Source organism: Melospiza melodia, chromosome 3, assembly GCF_035770615.1.
Source record: "Melospiza melodia melodia isolate bMelMel2 chromosome 3, bMelMel2.pri, whole genome shotgun sequence".
NCBI classification, from domain to species: domain Eukaryota; kingdom Metazoa; phylum Chordata; class Aves; order Passeriformes; family Passerellidae; genus Melospiza; species Melospiza melodia.
The window spans coordinates 25,731,915-25,753,467 of record NC_086196.1 but is presented as its reverse complement, the minus strand read 5'-3'; the positions used below and the strand labels follow the sequence as shown (position 1 = coordinate 25,753,467).

The 21,553-nt window shown below is 37.4% G+C and overlaps 1 protein-coding gene across 1 annotated transcript in view; it reads left to right on the top strand.

Moving 5' to 3' along the window:
• Positions 1-21,553, top strand: part of FRK (fyn related Src family tyrosine kinase) — a 47,884-nt gene that overhangs the window by 11,931 nt on the left and 14,400 nt on the right. Inside the window, exons 2-4 of the mRNA XM_063151034.1 lie at positions 10,549-10,670; positions 17,388-17,548; positions 18,161-18,329. Coding sequence (XP_063007104.1) covers positions 10,549-10,670; positions 17,388-17,548; positions 18,161-18,329 — 452 coding nt within the window. The remainder of the gene's footprint in view (positions 1-10,548; positions 10,671-17,387; positions 17,549-18,160; positions 18,330-21,553) is intronic.

The window sequence follows — 21,553 nt, the reverse complement described above, 5'->3', positions numbered from 1 at the left end:
AACCCAGTATTGGGTGAGCTGTGCTAAATTATATAGCTCATGCCTTTGGCCTTATTATACTATTTCTACAGGAGAAACAGTCACTTCCAGTCATTACTGAGTGCAAGAGTAGCCAAAGGTACAATGATTTGTCATCCTGCAGCAGACTCGAAGCAAGTCAATTTCCACGTTTGCAGTGTGGTCAGCTGCCATTATCAACTACTGAAAAGTGAATGCAGTATTGTTCATAATCCCTTACAACAGGTGACAGTACAGTCATGGCCCACCGTGTTCTTGCAGGAAAGGTTTACACACAAAATGTCACAGATTTAAGACTAATGCGCAAGTAATCTTGGTGTTTATGTTGGAAGATAGTAAATTTGCTTTAGACTGGAAGAGGAAATGCCTGCCATTGTGATGGGTTTAAACCAACTTACTCACTATTGAATTTTCCCTTACCTAAACAATCCCACACAGTTGCTTTATTGTAAAAGCCTGTGGAGCCCTGACAGGCCCTTTATTTAGGGTGCTCTATTTAGGGTCCTTTATTTAGGGCACAGCTCATTATTTATTATGCTGAAAACAGTGGTGCAACACAAAACGAAGATATTTCTTGGACCAAAACCAAGGGGGGGGCTTTAGGGGCTCAGAGTCCTTTTTGACACATCTGTTGCCCTCTTCACACGAGAAAGTAATCTCCTGCAGTTTCTTCATCTCTGCCCCAGTGATTTGTTAGTGGAGCCTGGGGCTCCTTTTGTGTCTCAGATACACATAAGGTCAGTCTGCCAGGGTATGTGAGAGTTTTACTTTTACAGCCGTTGGGATTGTGTGGAGTAAGCTACTGTTCAGTGTTACAGTCCAGTTGTCAGTGATTAGTAAGTCGAAACCATCTGTTTTTAAAGGCCCTACACAATTAAAGTGTGGCAAATCTGCTCCTTCAGTCTAGAAGTATAAAGACTTTTTCTGGCAATAACCTTCATCTTGCTACAAAGAAATGTTGGCAAAAGTAATGTCTAATGTTGGTGGTAGGTTTAGAGACATCCAGTCTCCAAAATATTACCTCTCTTTATTAAAGTGCTGTGTTTTCCATGTTGCAATATTTAATCATCTATGCACATTGTAAATTCCAGCAAGATAGGGACTATAATATATTAGAAACATAGGTTTAAATTGCCTTGTTTTAGCTAAAGGTCCCCTTTCACATGGATGAATGTATCACTTGTGTTCTACTGAACATATTCATTTTCAAATATGAATGGGACGAGAGAAAGGAAAAATGTCTTCTTCCACCTGGAAGAGAGAAGCAAAGAATTCATTTTAGCTTTGTATGAAATCAAAATATGCCCTGAAATAATGTGAAGAGTATTGCTTGGTTTTGTCTTGTGTTCAGATAATGTAATCACTTCTGAACAAAATTAAAAGGAAAAAAAGAGGGTAATATTTTGTTGGAACTTGTATTTGAAAATAGAAACAAAAAGCCTTTAAATTTTCAAATTATTCAAATGGAGTACTTTCTCAAATTAAACTATAGTATTTTGTTTAGAAAATAGATGGAGAAGTATAATTTAATTCTCTTTTCCTTTTTGCTTCTATGCCTCTTCTCATATCTCCTCTTATATTCTGCCATTTCCCCAATAAAAATCTCTCAAGTCTAACATAAATTTAGTGTTTCTGGAAAAACACCAACCAGTCAGCTATATCTGCTGACAAGAGCACTAAGAAAACGTTATCCAAAAGCCAAGAGCAAAATGGGATCTGTTATTTTCCAAAACTGTATTTCACACTGTAATGGTTATTCAAAGAAAAATCGCAATGTTGATCTCAAAGTGTGCAAAATACAGCAAAACTTAGAGCGTGTTACGACAGACAGTCACTTTCAAACATACAGACTTTTAAAAACATAAACCAGAGTTGCTCTGTTGCTTTGATAGATCTCTGCTGCTTATGTGGTGTAGAAATGAGCCTTTTTTTTACACAACTATTTTATATACATCTATTCACATGTTCTGTGCTTTCTCTGTGGAAAGAAAAACAAACTTATTCTATCCACCGTGAAAAGATTCAGAAGATCCAAGTCCCACACATAATGCACACAAGAGTCTTTATTTTAGTTTGTGATAAGTTATTCAACAACAGGGTTCTGGAAAATATGCGTGACTCAGTTCTTTCTGTATGAAGCAAATTCATTGTAGGTGCCAAAGGTTTGGTGTGATGCCTGACATAACTGTTCCTGAAAACCTGAATTTCTGGTTTTACTTGGAGGGAATTAGATTCTTATTGAGGTAAATAAGTAATCAGAATTGTGCTGAGTCACTGTACCATAAACAGTTTAAATGTTTTTTTATTTCAATTCCAAGTCAGGTGCTCTCTGCAATGTGTTAAGATCTCAGATGATTTACTTATTAGACAGAGAAAAGTTTTGGTATATTAATGTTTTTTAACAACCTCTCCTGACTCACTTTTTCCTGATAGTACTTTGGTGGATGAGATTTAAAGCAATGACTCCTAGACAATAAATACATGATGAAAACTAATGTCAAATTACTCTTTTGGCAAGTACAAAAAAGAGTGGTGTGATGAACTAAGAAGGTGACAGAGAAAAGATCTGTGTAGAGCAATCCTCACAGTGAGAGTTAGCCTGTGAAATTGTTTCAAGAGATATTCTGTAAAATTGTTTTCCCAAGTAGGACTGGAATGGCTGCCAAAGGCCAGGCTCCCTGTGGGAGCAGGGTAAGATGAAAACCAGCATTTGCTGAACAGTGCAGCAGCTCAGCAGCAGGCTATAGCCCTTGGGCACTGAATGCAGTCCTCAGCTTCGTCTCTTTTCTCATCATTGCCTACTAACTCTGACTTTCTTCTCTCAATCCATCCACTTGCTAATTCTATGGCTCTTTCAGCTTTGAATTTCTACTGTCTTGTTTTCTCCCTTCCTCCTGTAACGTCCCATGACTTCCTTTACCATTAGCTTTAAATTCCTTCCTCTTAAATTTTGTCCTTCCATGTACCCTTCAGTACCTGATAGTAAATGACAGTGAGGAACAGACAGAATTAAAAATTATCCCAGGCATGCCTGTAGAAAGAAGTAAGGAGGAAGGGCTCTGCCTGAAAATCAATCTTAGGTTTTCTGGATTCTGCCCAAATAAAGTCTGCAAGCCCTAGAGAAATTCCTGAATTTCCACTGTTTATATTCTTAGGCCATTTATAGGAAGGTTTGTGTTTTTGAAAATGCTCTTGAAAGGAATCTTGCCAGCAAGTGTTGGTCTTTATGGTTTATCCAGACTAAAGATTTTTCTGGTTTTCGTTGGTTTTGTCTCATATGTTTTGGAGTTTTTTGGTTTTGCTGTTGTTTTGTGGGAGTTCTTTGTTGTTTGTTTTATTTTGGTTTGTTTGTTTGTTTTGGTTTGTTTTTTTTCCCTGGAAACTGTCATCAGGTTCACTGTAGACTATACAGGGAAAAATTGAATCAGCCAGCACTTGTCTCCCACTCACTCCTTCATGCATACACCTCACCATTTGTAAAGCACATGTTTTTCTTACGTGTGGTACCCCTGGAAGGCTTTCATCTATGCAGTGATATTTCCTAATTTCTTGAAAAGGCAGCTCTTGAAGCAATGCTATTACTTCATTAGTCTTATAATTAAAACAACCTAATATTTTCTATCAGAAGAGCTTGTTTAGTTGCTTTTAAATTTCCAGGCTTTACCTGATTGTGTATGAATTTTCCAGAATTGATACAGGCACTGATGAGGCACAGAGTGCCTCTTCCTCTTCCTGAAAGCAAAAAATGTGGCTCAGAACAATACAAGAAATCTTTTGTTCATGTGCATTGGAGAAAGGGCTTGATATTTAGTACGGAAGATTGGTGCACTAAAAGTGTGTGCTTTTTTGCTATCTAAAAAAACTTTGCTTCAATATAACCAAGGTCTTGACAATAAAATTATATTTTATATGCAGTAACTGAACTTATTATTAAAATTTGATGATTTCATTCTCTATTTTTAATATTTTGGGAAAACCCAAAAGTGCCAGGAGTCTTCCTGTCAGCATAGAGAGGACTTGCTGGTGGCTCTCTTGGTAAACCTCTGCCCCTGTTTCTGCACTATTCTTTACCCACAGCAGACTGCAAACCTGGCATGGATTAAAAGCTGGTTCAGCAGCCTTCTTTGTCCCATATGGATGAAAGCAGAGAAGAGTGGTGCACACAAGCCTGTTCAGGTTTTCATGTGCTGAGCAAGGACAATGGTCACAGGGTGGTCATATGATGAAAGCAATTGAATAAGACCCTGGAGGATCTCTCTGTCTCTGTCTCTTTAGCTTTCTATGCATCTCTCCTTGTCTTCTGTGGCATAGAAGTTATGCCACTATTGCTGTCCAAATAACTGTTAAATTGTGCAAAATGTAAAATTCCTGAAAGGCATGCCCTGGACTTTTCAAGTTGGACATCCAAAATTAGTAGAAAATACTCACAGTATTTTCGTATTCCCTTAGTCCCTTTCTGGGCTGTTTCTCCACTGCAGAAAGTATATTACAGGGAAAAGAGCCACAAAAAGAATTTAATGAATATTTGCAGAGCATTTGGATATTACAGTAATGAACACTGTAATAGAGGCTGCTAGGAAAGAATCCATACCTGTAATTTTGTAACTGGCATGGAGAGCAGATGCTAAACAATGTAAATTGTTTAAAACAGTAAATGAACTCTATCTATGCAATGACAAAACAAATTAGAAGGTAGCTATTCAGTGGGCAGCATTCATATTAACATTGTAGGGAGCACTGGATATGACCATGTAATTAAAGATGGTATCATAGTGGATCTTCTGAAAATGGCTGAGTGGATGCCATGAAAGCAATATTAATATTGTCATCTCCTAACTTTGAAGTACTTCATTGGGCAGTTACAGCTTTCTATGACAGTAGATTTTGAGGCATTTAAAATGTAAACTTCATATGCTGATGGAGCTTTTCTATATTTGTTTTAGCTCTTACACAAGCTTTCTTCATTCCAGAAGCTGGGATATATGTGGTTTCAGTATACAGAGTATCTGGTGCTTTTTTTTTGTTTTGTTTTCACCCAAGAATTTTGCTCTAAATGCAGTAATTCTTTGCTTTTCTCCATCAAAGAAACCTATTCTCTTCAGCCTAGCAGTACAGACACTGTTAATACACTTGAGTTAATCTTCTGGAGAGCCAGATAACATTTTGTCAGCACCATTTGTTCCCTAATGGAGACTTCTGGTTGAGAACTACAGGAATCTCAACAAACCCTCTCAGCTGCTGACATTTAGCAGACTCAAGAGACTCACCCCAACATGAGAAAGTAAGTCCCAGTTGTAAGCACTTATGAAAAGCGAGAAGCAAGATGCCCTTATGCCACAAAGTGCTGATCCAGGATAGGATTGTGTTGTTCATTTCAACATCTTCAATAAATTTGGAAAATAAATCTTATGTGACTTATTTGCTATTATTCATTCTGTTTCTCCTTGCTATTTTTCAGCATTTTTCCCCTTTCCTTCTTCTTCATTGCTGTTGTAATGATCTCAGCTTCTACGTGTGGTTGTACCTTACTGCTGACTCAGCCCTCAGGGCTTTTCCTCTTAAGTGAATATTAACAAAATTAGGAGTATGTCATAGACCTCTGCTTTTAGTCTTATCTTACCTCCAATGTCCTGCAACTTGAATGAAAAACTGAAATAATCTCCCCACATCCCAGCTACAGCTACTTTTTAAAGGAAATTCAGTGACTTCAGATATGACATTGTAGAGTTAATTCTGACTTTTCTCCTGTACATATTAAATCTAAATAATGGTAAAAGTGGGAAACTAGGGAGCCTTAAAGGAAATGGGTGAAAAACTTCTGCATCATTTTCTCTGCTGGTTTCAGTAGGAATAACAAAAGAGCATTGAGGAATCTGCTGAGATTTCCAAGAAAGTTCAAGATTGCAGATGTTATTTCAGGGTCAGTGTTTAGCTTGGTCGTGAGCATCTTACCCATGTCACTCAGGGATGACATCTCCAAAGAAATATTTTGTCTGGCCCATGAGTGGAGTGCTTTGGCTAAGGCTTAGCACACACCTTATGTTAGAGTCAGGATTTAGCATGTTAGCGGTTTAGGAGAGACCAAGAAGTGAGGTGGAATGTAGGGAGATGTGGGGTCTGTGAAAGGGGTTTCCAAGGAATGACAGGCTGCCAAAAAATATATTTTCCCTGAGAGTATTTTCATCTGGATCATGACTGGGAATCCTTTTTATGGGAGGGGATTAGTTCTGTGTATTGGCTAGAGTTAGATTTGGGACAGAAAAAGCCCATAGTTCCCAGATTAGTTGAGATCTGTAACATCTTCAGTCTCTATCTAAGATAAGTGCATTGCACAGATTTTATCAGAGGGGGATTTTGCATTAATGAGAAGGAAGAAAATTCATTTGCATTCTCCTTATTTTTGTTATGGGGATATTTGTAGCTGTTTTTTTTCCCACTGAGACTTTTGTCCTTTTCTAGGCAAGTTACCAGGCAGTGGAAATGTTGCCAGGAATACAGCATTGGAGAACTTTGCCTCCACATTTTTCTTTGCTTTACATCTTGGCCCACGTTACTTTTCCTCTCTTCTACTGTCCAGCTTGAAAGTTCCTGCCATATCTTCCTGCTATAAGAAGGGTAGAAATAGGAGTGACTATTTTTATTTTAGCAGATTTTTATGTAGCAAAGCACAGGGGGACAGAAAGCAAATGGTAAATGACATTTAGATGGAGATCAGCAATACATTGCACCATGGAAGACAGAAAGCTTCTCAGGAAAGGCAGCGGTGAAGCCAGGTAGCACTACAAACTTCCCTTGAGCTCATGACTCCATCTTAATTCAAACTGGGCTGAATAGGTTGGCAGGAATGAGTGTAAGGTGATGAGATGTCTGTTTCTTAATAAAATTGCCCTTCAAGTATAAACACCAGCATTCAGCTAGATGAAGATTTCCTTGGCTGTAAGAAAGTCTTTAGAGGTCTCAGCAGTGATACTGTCACAGTCAGGGAACATGCCATGACAAAACCTGCTATGATCCGTGATGTGACATGGTGATGATAAACGTGCTAGTGGAACTGATGGCCAAAACAGATGTGATTGCTATGTTCTCAATAGCCACAACAAATCTCACTGGTACTCCAGTACTGAGCATCATCTGCAACAAGTGAGGACTGTGTTTGTTATTGTGACCTATTTGGTTATGTTTTTTGGTTCCAAAGTCATCCTATGTGTGGTGGCCAAAATGACCCAGAAGTACCCTGGAATTTTTAATTTTTAAAATTTAACATATTCCCGATAGCGATGAATGATGGTATTAGCAAGGGATTTAGAGGAAGCTGCTGGAAACAATCCCCAAAAACCAGATCTGGCATCCTACACTTAAAAGGGAGTTGGGAGTGTTGGCCAAGAAAGCATGTTCCTGGGTCTTGCTGAGAGAAGAGAACTATTGCTGTGCTAGCCAGACAGCTCCTGCTCGAAACGGAAAATTGTGCCCAAGTCTGAAAGCACTCATTTGTGCCATACCTGGTAATCTACTGATCCAGCACTGACAGGCCACCAAAGAGGCCTGGCTGTGAGCTGAATTTCAGGCTGATACTGTGTAAGAATTTCTAATTCAAACTTCTCCTGGACTGTCTGGTGCCAATACACTGCACTGAAGTCAGAGAAGTTACTTAACTAGTTCAGTGGATAGTTCTTTATGTTTAGTTCTTGTTTTCCAAGTGTTCTGTTTTAAAACTTTCATCTGTCTTTGAGCTATAAAATATGAATAGATTTACCAAGGATTGGGTGTTGTTTTGGTCTGACCTTCCTATCCTGCAGAGCAATATCTCGTGGTGAGCAATTACTTTGATTCATTATTACTTTTTAGAGCTCTTTTCCCTCTAAGATACGCACTTTTGGATGAAGTAAAATATTAAGCCTTTTGAAGCAGAAGTTCAATTGCTAGAGATCGAAATAAGCTCTTCACGCTTTATAAAAGGAATTTAAACTTCCATTACTTTAAATTCAGATGTGCTTTAGTTAAAAAAAAAATGAATAACAAATTAAATTATTTGCTTTGAAGTGAAGAGATTGTTTTTTTCACATTCAGTATTACTTTTGGTACTGTATAATTATTATTGCAAACCAAATGGCTTTGAACTAAGAATCAAATATTCAAGTGCTATTAAAAGTAATTTTCCCTGTATTTTTCTGAAACATTTTAATCAGATCATATAAAGTCAGGCAAATGAGGTAATACACAATATGTATCCACTTTTCACCCTCTGTAATTGCTTCAGTTACACTTACCTCCTCTAATACTGTTGCTCTAATTATAGTATTTTGCAAGTTAGGATATTTTTGATTGCTAGGCTTATCTGGAGTCAGAACCTACATGTTATGTATCCTCCATATAACCTTTAATGGTAATTTCATATTGATTTAAGTGAAGTTTTTCCAGCCTAATAAAAATAAGCATACAAGCTGAAATGTTTTGAAATCAAATGTTTTGAAATCATTACAATTATCCTAAATGTGATGTACTTATGTGCATATTATTTTCCCAAATCATGGTTTATATTGAAGACATGATTTTACATACACAGAGTAATTAATTTATATATTCAAAATAAACCAACAGTTTCCTCTAGTTGCATAGATTGTATTACTGCTCAAGTTTTCGGCTTTAGAAGTTTGAGTTACTAACACTGTATATTCAAATGTTGAGTCACATAAAGACTGTATTTTGACTGTGGCTATCAAATCCAGTCTTGCTAACAATGCACTGGAAGCTCTTTTGGGTTTGGTACAAAATTAAATTCTTTTGAAAAGGTACTATCCTTGTAACCCAAGAAGAAAGGACACCAAAAATTAAACACTTCTTCTTATACACTCTAATGAGTATTAGTCACTTTGGACATGATTGAGTGATAGCTAATACTTCAAGGGGACAAATATTATTTTTTTTTGTCTCATATAGTTTGTTGGATTTCAGATGCTATTCTCAGAGCGGGTATATTTAGAAATTTCAGAAAGATTCTAATTTAGATTTTAGGGCAGACAGATTTTCTTTGCAACTTGAATACAGTTGAACTTGTACTCTCCTTCCTTTGACAAGAACCTTAGTCAAGGATTTGAACATTTATTGATTACTTAGGTTTCTGCAGTCTAATGAAAGAATTAATTAAATTAATTAGTTGAATTAATGAACACATTTAACTAATTAAAATTACTTCTAACACATTACAGCTTTCTAGTGAGATTACTTTGCTTGCCAAATATGTATCAAGACCTATTTTATCCAAATCATCTTCAACTCAGTGGACAGGAATGTGGTCTGGAAAAATCTGTCTTTAATTTTCTTTTCATTTTCTGTTAATAAAGCATATTCAGCATCGGTTAGTGCTGTCTGCATTTGCCTCTTTTTATTTCCTCTTTGTTAATACAAACCCATTTTTCAGTCCTCATGCTTGATCAGCTAAGGCATCATCCAATATTCTCATTTATTTCCTCCATTCCTCTTGATGACTACAAGCCTTGCAGATACTAAAATAGTTTGTTGATGACTCCGTCTGTACTTTTCACTAGTAATTTACAAATCAAGTAGGCAACATACTTGTGGTGCATTAATTTATATTTGAAGTTTGTGTAATAGTTTTAGCTATGATTAATTTAAAAGGAGTTCTCCTATGAGCTTGTGGCATCCTTCTGATACCTATTTATCATCACTTGCTTCAAATAAGAGGTGGAGGTAATCTTGGAAAGAGCTTGGCATGTTTGCTGGAAGGAAGCTCAACACCACCCCAGCTAAAAATGCCGACTCATCTTTGTCTTATTTATCTTTAATTTAAACTCGGCACAAAGCAGCAAGAGAGCTAAATCTTATCTTCAAAGGTGCAAATTAAAATTTTTGCTTGAGCAAGCCTTTGTGAACTACAGGATTTAGCGAGGAAAAATGTTTTAAAAGCCATAGATCGGAGTAGATTTTCACAGAATACAGGTGCAGAGATTTTTGTGGTGACTTGAGGGATACACTGGTTTTGTTTGTCAAAAAGCAGCAAAGCTGAAAATTGCCAGTAACTCCTCTGAGGTATTGACGTGGCAATGGAATGGGGAAGCAGGGTGATTTACACCTTGGAATCTGAGAACCCTTCTGCAGTTTGAGAGATCTTTTGTCTTTTAAGATGTTGGGCTGCTAGCACATACCTGCACCTCTGCCTAGTTCCAGTGGCATCAATAGATTTGGCATCAATTTCTGCCCTTGTAGCCTTGGCAAATTTTCTTGGTGATGTTTTCTGGGACAAGGCCGTCTGTCACTTCTGAATGCTTGTTCCCTTCAAAGCAGTAAGACTTTTCATCGGCAATAAAATCCAGATTTCACTCAAATGTGTGATGTTTTCTAGCAATAAATTTGTTCTGTAGTTCTTGTTGGCTTTTTCCCCCCCTACTATTGACATTTAATTAACATAGCACAGATTATCTCTTAGTAAATATGCAGCATGTTTATAAAAGCTAAACTGTCTTCCTGGTATGTTTCACTGAGTGGTAAAATTAATGGTTTTTATTTGTTCAGATGGTTCTTTGGCCCAATCAGACGAGCAGATGCCGAGAGACAACTGTTGTACCCTGTAAACAAGGAAGGAGCTTTCCTAATCCGAGAAAGCGAAAGTCTAAAAGGCGAATACGCACTCTCAGGTATATTCTAGTTTTTCATCTAAAGCAATGTTTTAAAAATTTTTCAGGTGGTCTGGGCTTTTTCTTCTTCAAGAATAATAAACTGTGGGCATGAAAATGAAATTAAATTCATAATAATGGGGCTTTTTTTCCCAGGAGATATATAAAGAAAACTGGGCAAAAGTGATTTGAGTTAATATTTTATAGACTTTGTTTATCAATATACTCAGAACAGAAATTAACTTTTTTATGCTTTTACTTACAGTGTTCTAGCTGCCTTAATATATTTTCATGACCAAAGCATAAAAAATTACATTAAAATTGTACACTACAGCTCTGATTAGTACACAAAACAAAAATAAAAATAAAAGCACGTTTACAGATATTTGAAATTTTAGAAAAGGAGATTTCTGTTAGAACTCACATTTAGGTTTATATATTTTTTTTTCAGGGATAAAATCGAGGGAAGGTCTTCAAAGTTATGCTTTAGAATCAGTGATGTTTCATTGAAAATTTCACTGTAAACTTCAGCAGAAAATAGATTGATGATGATGCATTTTGAAATTTAAGTCCTTAATTTGAATCTGAATGATTATCGAATTAGGACACTTATTCTATAATAATTTAACTCACATTTAAGAACATCATGTTTTTTCATGCTGTACATATTTGCCATTTTAGATAGTAAATTGTGATAGTAAAAAGTGATTTTTCATTGGTTGTTTTCTGTGAACTTTTCCCATCAAACTTGTCATACAACTGTGATTCACGAGTATAGCGTTGTCCCTGAGACAACAGGGACCCATACTTCCTAATATGTTCTACCTATATTAATTCCAGAGCCAGGAAAGACTTTTGGTGTTTGTGAATAAACCATGAGTAGTCACGTGCAGAATTATGTGAAATGAGAGGCACTTTGTCCATAACCAGATTCTTTCATATTGACTCTTCTTTTGCCTGGATGATTATGTGTCACTCACCTTCTGAACCTACACAGAAACACAGCTTAAGTTGTGAAGAAACATATTCTTGGTTCCATTTTCCCAATTATAACTAAAGTGTATGTACCTGCAGTGTCTTGTGGTAATGTGAGGAATGCTTTTTATTGTCAAGACAAAGAAAAGTGAAATACAGGAGTGTTTATTGAAATAAATGTGATATTTACAGTACTGGGAGAGTTTAATCCACAGTTTTCAGTTTGCCCTCAAGGAAGTTGGTCCTTGCCATGAAGTGCTTAAAGGAAAACTACCTTTAGCAAGGAATCAGACTGCTCCTGAGCTGTGACAGAACTGGCCTCTTTGTGTGTGCACACTTTTGTCCAAGGACTGTATTACAGCCACAGACCTTTCAAAATGCTTTCTCTACATGTGCCAACTTATTGCTGTGTTACATGGTTTCAGCTTCCTTCAAGTTCATCAGTGAGCTGATTTCATCCAAGAACTGGGCTAGGATGGTGTTATGCAGGGAAGGAAAGACAAGCATGTATTATCTTCTTAATGATGGCATGTAAATACATGGCACATTACCAAAAGTCAATGAAAAGTCTTTCATTTGTGCACCTGGAGGTACAAATGCAAATCCTTTTTATTATTCTCTCTCCTTTTAGGAAAGATTTACAATATTAATTATTTATCCTGCAACCTAACCACTTCTCTAACAGGAAAGTACAAGTATGTCAGGTAAACTAGAGAAAAATCCAAGAGAATGAAAAATAAATATTAGGCCAGCTTTTGAAGTGGTATAAAATCACTCTTTAATGCTGCTGTTTAGTTTTTTCATTACAAATTTTGGACAGAAAATGTATTCCAGCTGATCTAGTATATTTGATTCAATTATGAAAGCTTGTGGTAGACAATTTTTTACATTTTTTATAAGCTTATTTGAGAAGAGGAGATTTGATAATGAATGATAAGAGCAAGACATGAAACCAACAGTGTGGGTTTGTTTCATGCTGGTTTGTTTGATTAAGGAAGGTAAGAGTGGCACTGAAGAAAGTAATAAATACACACAGAGGCAAGGCTCCAGCTGCAGAAGCCAGCTCTCCTTCATGCACAAATATGGCTTGTCCTCTGAAAATATATGCATGAATATATGTATCATCTCAGATTTATTAAACATTTGTGCTCTTTTAGTTAAAGAAAAAGGATAAACTGAAGCAATCTGTAGACACTATTGGTGGCATCATTTCCCAGTACCACTGTATTCTTTAGTAGCTTCCCAGAGTTGAACATCATTTATCCTTAACATGCTACTTCATCCTAAAGAGCTAAATATTATTTGCTGCTTACTGAACCAGCTTAGCTGAATGGCATCTATTTGTATTTTGCTCCCAAACTAATAGTATACATCCTGGTCTAGATGTTTTATGTCCATAATCTCATTACTTACTGTTGACTCCTTGGAAAGCTAGTGCTTTCTAAAGCAAACAATGAAATGTTTGTGTTGTGAGAAGCATTAGTAGGAAAGAAGGTAGTTCAGTTCACCAGGTTCCGTGGAGAAGAGAGATTTTCCTGCATCTTTCCTGTTTGTGCCATCAATAGGAACTATGAGACACTAAAGCTGAGGCAGAAGGATGGCTTCCATCTCTGTGGTAGCTGATACACTGACAAGAGAGAAGTCCCAACCCAATATTTTGGAATGTGTCTCTAATTTCTGTTTCAAATTTTTTCAGTCCAGAAACATTAGACCTCAAAAGTCCCATATTCTGTAGATCTGATTGGTTTTGCTCTAGCTTTTATTGTTGTTTTGGTTTCATTGCAGAGTAGATGATATTGGCTTGAAGAGAAAACCTGGCTATCAAAATTAAGATCTTTAAGGAAATATTTTAATTCTTCATCCAGCATGCCATTTAGGTAAAAAAAGAAGCTGAAGAGGAGGATTTTCTTTTTCTGTTACCCAAGAACCCATAAACTGATTTTATGACTTTTGTGCTTGATTTCATACTCATATGGACAATGAGATATATAAGATTTAATGTTAATGGAGACAAGTGATCTCCTTAGTAAAAAAAAAAATAAAAAAATTAAAAATTCAATCTTTCATGAAAATTACATTTTTTTACCTCTAAATTGCCTTGTTGGGAAAACTCTCAATTTGTAAGATTTGGATAATAAATAATTATTTAAATTAAAAACAAAAATTCATGTTTGGAAAGGTTTTTATCATCTGTGAATAGTGAAATGGAAAGCTCATCAAGCCAGATAGGCCCCTGACATGTGTTACTATAAATTTAGGGTGTTTGACATTTCAAAAATAGGTTTTTCCATTTTAAAAATGCACATGTTGTCGACAGATTTTTATGTTGATGACTCCAGCATCTGGTGTGAAATGTATTAAATTTTAAACATGTTGGTGCCATCTTAGATGTTGCCTCATTTTAATTAAAAGCCATAATTTAGATGTGCTCAGCTTAATTGAGTGTCATTGCCAATGATAGCAGGAGGCTCTGTACTTAGCCCATCACTGAATAATGGTATCTGAAAGACTTATTGCATTAAATAACAATGTAAGTGCTTTGTGTTTTCTTCAGCTATTTTTTCCATGCTCCTAAAAGAATGTTGTGTGTTTTCCTCTTGGCTTCCAGTGTAGGAAAAACAGGTAGTTGTTTAAGGCAGCAGATTCATAGAACTGGGAAAATCACGGCTGTAACAAAGAGGATTGTCGCAGACATCTTTTCATTAAAATCCTTTCTTAGGATTTTTTCCTGCTGAAGCTGAGAAGTTTCAGCAACAAATGTAAACAATGGTTATCTGCTGCTGTGGAATGCAACAGGTGGATCCGTGATTGGTCTCCTGTGGATGTTTGGATTTGCTGACCACTCACAGCAGAGGTGCTCTCACTTTCTGTCTGGGACACAGATCTTTGTTAATCATTCTTTTCTATTCTTAGCTTAGCTAGCCTTCTGAAAACTTTTCCTTCTATTCCTTTTTAGTATAGTTATAATGTGGTATATATATCATAAAATAATAAATCAAGCCTTCTGAACATAGAATCAACATTCTCACTTCTCTCTCATCCTCAAAACCCTTGTGACCACCGCCACAAGGATGATCTTGGATCTGCCTCTGCACCCGTTCTGTGCTGGTGAGAGTGATTTCATGAGTCACCTTCCTCCCACATCCACTCTGGGCATGGAGGCAGAGCAAGGTGCTGGTGGCAGTGCTACATGGTAAGAGCTGAGGGAGGGCTGTTCCCAGGAGCTGTGTTGCTCCAAAACATGTTGGTTTTGGCAGTAAGGGAACATTAGTGTCTCCATGACTCATTTGGTGAAGGTGTGGACTCTGCTGATGCCACCATAAATTTTTGTGCCCTGGGGAAGAAGTAGTAAATTATTTTATTCACATTCTTCAGGCGGCAAAATCGACTTCTGCTTAACCTATCATGTGAAGATGGATAGCTGGGAGAGGATAATCCTTTTGCTAGACTGAAACCATGTAGAAATCTAATGGGGAGCTGTAATTCTTTTGGAAAGGGCAAGTTGAGGAGAAAACCTCTGCAGTCTTCAAACCCAGTTACTGTCAAGCTGTGTGAGACTAAAATTACAATACTGTCCTGGTTAGTAGTCTGGCATGGATGTAGAGATGACTGGAAGGGGTTATGGATAGTTCTTTCTTGAGTGATATGTGCTCTGTATAATTTTGGCAGAGGAGCCACACTGTGATGCAGAACTCCAATTGTATGCAGTACTTATACAGCCAAACTCAGCCCTAAAATAAAAGTAAACAACCCCCTGTCAAATACTGCACTAATCTCAGCTACTTACGAGACATTATCAGTGCAGAAATTTTCTCCAGCTTCTCCACACGAATCACCACCTGACCTGCATGCTGTCAATCATAAGGCTTTGTAAAAGGCTCATTTAAGAAATTAGAGCACATCCTTCAAACCAACTCTTGCATTATTAATGTTAGCTACTTCACAAATAACAGTTATAATACTGCTAATAAATAAATCAGGTAGTCAAACTGCTATTATTTGTGATATATAACTGAGACTGGATTAACACAGTCATCCTGTTGGCCTTTTGTTCAATGCATCATAAAGACTAATTAATTTGTCTGGAATAATTTTCCTGTGAACTTTGGAAAAGTCATTACGTTTTCAGTCTGTCATTACTGAATTACTCTTTCCTTCATTTTGCTTCAGCACCATTTCCAAATGACACATCACAAAAGCATTCATAAATTTTACAGTTAAAAAGTAGTAATGATGGGTGTTAATTCAAAAAGAAATATAATTTGAAAAGTGCAATGTAATATGGATTTTGTTTACAAATATTCTCATTCCTGTCCTCATGCAGAATCGTAAGTTCCCAGATTCCTAAAAAGACCACCTGAGGTGGAGTATTTTGAAAAGCTCCTGTCTGCTCTCTGGTGGTCTTGGATGACAATCGCACAGTACAGTGCAAAAATATTTGATCATCCACAAGAGTATTTAAGGAAGGAGAGATTTCCTCTTTGATTTCATCACTTAGATGGTGAGAGAAATTATTCTTCCTATCAGCTTTACTTATTTCATGCAACCAATCCTATATGTTTTCTACACACACTATGTAACCACATATTCCTCTGTCATTATAACCAAAGCTATTACCAAGATGCACACAGAGGCACAGTATAATGAATCTACTTCTAGGTTTATTGTGTAACACTGTTAATGTTAGAGCTAACGGCTGTAGACTTCTTTGGAGCAAAATCAGTTACCCTTCTGTATGTAATATAAACTCTCTACTGCCCATTGAACATGGACAGTGATGTCTAAATAATGGAGGGTCTAGGAAATTACACCCACATAAGTGACTGAATACCTTTTCAGCTCTTCTGAACTGCCCTCTCTGATGATTCTGAGCCTGCTATTGCTTCTACTGATATTCATTTGTAAAGGTCTCTAAACTAGTGGTCTCCAAACATTTTTGTGTGCGTGTGTCTCTGTGTGTGCGTGTGATTTATATACATTTTTTGTCTCTCTTTGATCTTGTGCTGGTCTGTGTCTAGCCCCAGCAGGCAGTGGCCCAGCCTTTATTCTGACATATCTAGGGAGTGGTCCAATGGTCACAGGGAGGGACACTGGTTGTCATGATAAGCAGATAACTTACAGGAAGTGAGGAATAGTCTTATTGGTTAAGACACAACAGATTAGAATAAAAAACATTCCACTGAAAGGGAATTAATCAACTACCTGAAACACAGCATTATTCACCTGATTTTTACATATTCCAAACATGCACAAAATTTAGAAAAAGCCCTTGGAAGATTTTTTTCTACTTTTCAGAGAACTGTGGCTATGTGGAGGCTATATCTACTTCCTCCAAAGTGCCTGCCAGCCCAGCAGCTGCTATTTGGAATGTTAACACTAAAATAAAGGAGGATAAAGAAAATATTAAAAACTGGCTAAATGATTGCTGTCAGTTAGATGCTTTTGACTGGTTTTGTTGTCTTCAAACATGGGAAACATGAACTGCCTCACAGAAGATATATTTATGTACTTCTAAATCAGTTCTTTTGGCGAAGAATCTCCAAATCTGAATAGCTGAAGACTGATAGAGAAGAGGTGTTAAGCTATCTGAACAATGGGCTTTGGTTTGAAAGAAGCTTTTTTATAGTTGTCATATTTGGAACTAAAATAATTTATTTTAAGGTCCTCATAAATATATTTAGGAACATTATGGTGGTTTGGGTATAAATGATATTGTACCACTTCAATAATTCCTAGAAACTTAATATATTTAAATCTTTTTAGTTTTTGATGGTACATCTGTGAAGCACTACAGGATCAAAAGGATGGATAAAAGCTTTTTCCTAACCAGAAGGAAAACTTTTAAAACTTTGAATGAGTTGGTTGACTATTACAGCAAGAACAGTGATGGCCTCTGCGTGTTGCTCGGACAACCATGCCTAAAGGTAAGGCGTGGATGCTACACTGTGCAAACTAGTTTTTGTGAGCTAACTCATCAGATATCTGTCAGAAAGTGTTGACCCCATTTCTTCTACCATTTCAGAATGTTAATGATCTGCTTGTTTTCAGGAAGTTCTGGGTAGTGTTACAGTTTCATTCTTATGTTTGACAAATTAATAATAAAGTACCATGCCATTTTGAAAAAAATCATCAAGTGTTTGTTTGGGGGGGGGGGCGGGGAAGGAATATCATGATTTATGAATACTTTTTTATAAATACATATGGAAATGAAATCTCCAACTTCGTAACTCTAGCTGTCCATATGTAATTACTGAGGCAAAACCGCAAGGTTCTGGCGACCAACACGTCATTGTTCAAAAAGCTTGCTAGAGGGATGATTTCTAATGTTTGCTTTTCATGGGAGGATTTCTTTAGCGTATTTCTAATTTCTAACAAAGAGCACCCAGTTTGAGGGTTGTATTTTATGTTCTTGGCTCACTTTATTGCATGTGTATACTCTAAGGAAACATTATTTATATCTGTTCCAGCTTTACATGAAATAGTTAACAATGATTTATATATGTTGTTGACGTGTATTATTTATTTTCTTTTACGAGATACAAACTCCTGCTACTTTTGATTTATCTTACCAAACTGTTGATCAGTGGGAGATAGACCGACAATCTCTGAAATTAGTGAAAAAATTAGGATCTGGTCAGTTTGGTGAAGTATGGGAAGGACTGTGGAATAATACCACCCCTGTGGCAATCAAAACATTAAAACCAGGTATGTGAATTATTCTTAAATGTTAATGAGCTATTAGCAAGAGTACTCCTTTACTTTTTAAATGCGGCCTATCTGTAAGAGCCTATCTGTATATATGCATTCATTCTTAAAATCCACACACCTAGACATGAAGATTAGTAAAGCTCTAGGTCTAGATACTCTTTGGTATTTTGAATGAGAATTTTATACACTTTTCTGTTTCTAGATGAGCTGAATTAATTCAACATCCGTATCACATGAAAAGGCAACCACAACAAGAGTTGTACCTATTTTTTACAGTATTGTTTGTGTGGAAATGAGTCACTGTAGATTGAATAATCTGTAGGTGAAGTAATTGATTTGCAAGCAGTTCATCATCTGTGGGGTTTTTCTAGGGATTAGGTGCTATACTACAGTGATTTCTTCCGTCATATAGAATATTTACTATGCTAAGTTTGTACTTAAGGAGTGCTTTAATCCTAGTATTGCTTTTAATTTTTAAAAGTTTTAGATACACAACATTTATACTCACTATTTGCACGCAATATAAGATTGTGACTAATATAGTTTTTAGCATTTTTCTTAATTATGTTTCATTAACTTCAAATAATTTCTGCATTCTCAATTGACAACATAAAATATCTGCCAGCAGATGGCAAGAACCACATAGATAAGAGAGGCAGCTTGGATGATATACATGTTTTTAAAAAAGAGATAACAACATGAGCTGTGGTTAATTGAAAAAGCTTGTGTTGGGCACTAATGAACCTGATTCAGGAAGCAGAACAGATTCAGACCTTTGATTCAATATAACATCAATATGCTTGAGCACTGCTTGAATGGTCTACCAAACAGGGAAGAATTTAAGCATATGTTTCAAGGCTCCCTTGTATCAGGATATCTTTTGTGTTTTGGGACATGCAAACTGAAAGAAAATAAGCCTTCTTTTTTTCTTTTTTTTTCTGCTTAACTGAAAATATGAAATCTGTTCACACTGAAGACCTTCTATAATTCATATGAAAGACAATACTTTTTTCAGTGAACAGGTGCATCTCCCTAGTGACTCAGCAAACAGAAACCAGCTTGAAATCTCTTTTTCACTGGAATAAACATAAGACTCGCTGCAGACTTGTTATCATGTACAGACTAGCGCAGTATAATGGAAGAAACTCCTTCAACTGTGATTCTTTTTGTAGTACCATAGTTCACCTGGGAAAAAGGGCTCGATTAATCAATAATTTTCTATCTCCGTTTTTTCCACTTTAGTCTGACTCTTGCTAAGGTCAACAGCAGTAGTTTCACTGATTGCATGCTGGGTTGTATTGAGTTAGGGCAGACAGAAGCCCCACCTGGATGCAATGCTTGGATAGCAGAGAGTTTGTGACCTAACACTGTGATAAGGAAGCCGAACGTCACACATAGTGCTGCTCCGAATGAAGACTTTGATTCCCAAAGCTGCCTTGATAAATTATGTAGTTAATGTTGAATCTCTTATCACTGTACTTTGTGAACGATCTCATTCTACAAAAACAGTTCAAACAGTCACAAATGTAAGCAATTAACCTTGTAGTATCACTTCTTCAGGGAACTATCCTCTTCTATAAGTTGTTTTTCACTTATAGTGAAAGGCATTTGGAGTCTCTTGCAGCAATCAGCACATTGGTCTTCCATAGCTTGTTCTCATTGTTACTCATGAGGAATAACACTTCATTAATTAAAGACAAACCACAATACCCTCACCCTAATCTGAGTAACAAAAGTTTATCTTGGTACTAATAAAATTTCAGCAAAGGGTAGGGTTGGTAATTTCATTCACCATAACATAATGTTGACAAATGAATGAAAAATATAATAATTAATGAGTAATATATAGTGTTGTCATGGTTTTGGCCTGGCACAGAGCCAGTGCCCCCATGAGAATACCCTCTCCCTGGTGTCTGCTGTGAGATGTGACCAGGAATAAGCAAAGCAGGCTCAAGCTTAGAAATAAAGAAAGAAAATAATAAAGAAAACTTTATTAACTAAACTACAAGAAAAGAAGGGAAAAAACTATAAGGGAAAAATTGAAAACCTTACAAAAAGCACTTTCCTCCTCCTCCCCACCAAAATTTCCCAGTGTAATACATTCTCCCAAATCACCAACTCTCAGTCCGGAACCACCCTTTAGAATACTCAATCTTCAGTTTATGAAGAGGAGAGGAGTCCTTCTTGCACCATAGGCTTCCCCTGGAAACACACTGAAACCTCGTGTGTTTCCATGTCACTCAGCACCACCCGGAAAGTCCTTTTGCCATTGTGACATCTTCCTCCCATGCCCAGTGCTCTCACCACTGTGCATGGACCAGAGCTGCTTTTAGGGTTGTCTTTCAAGGATGCCTTGTCACACTCCAAAAAAGGCACAGTCTCTCCTCCGGGACATCTATCCCCCCCATTTTTTTCCATCTCCTGGGGCCGAGGGGTACCCACACTGAACCCTCCTGGTTCTGAGGCACTGCCTCCCCCTAAATGCAGTCTCTGTGTCACAGGGAAAAAAAATGGTTCAGTCTATGGCCACACAAGAAAAGTCCAGCCAAAAGGCCACTCCATCTCTCCCCCCACTCAGCCAGTCTTCTCCATTTCCCTCGGGCCTGGTCCTTGTTATCTCATCTCTTATCTCTCTTCTTATTCAGCTCCGAGGAGGATCAGCATTTTTGCGAGGTCCCAATCATGTAAGAAAAGGGTTAAATATCTCAGTCTCTGCCTGTCCCAGAGCTCCGGATCTCCCACGCTGCCCTGCCAGGCACCTTCTCGCCGCACTCCCCCCTTCTCCTCCTCGGCCGGCCGCTATCACATTCCGTTGCTGGCTCTCCCTCTCTCTCTGCTGGGGGGGGGCTGCCCATTGTCTCTTGGGGCTCCTCCACCCTTCCATCCTCAAGGGCCTCCTCACTCCCATCTCTGTCCAGGCCCAGGCCTACCACATGGCTGCCCCTGCCCTGCCCAGCAGCAGCAGCTGAACGGGGGAGGGAGATCTGACCTCTTTCCCTTGAAGTCCCAAGAGAGTTTGCCAGGGCCGCAGCTCTGGTTTTTAACCCCTGTGTGTTCTCGGAGGTGTGTCCAAACCCCACTGGCCACACCAGGTGCCAATATCAAAATCTGAGCACCCATTGGTTTGACCACAACATCCCAGCATTCCCACTTCTTCCTGGTCAAACCAGCACAAGTGTTGATCATTGAAGCTTCCAATATTCACATAAGCAATGTTTCAG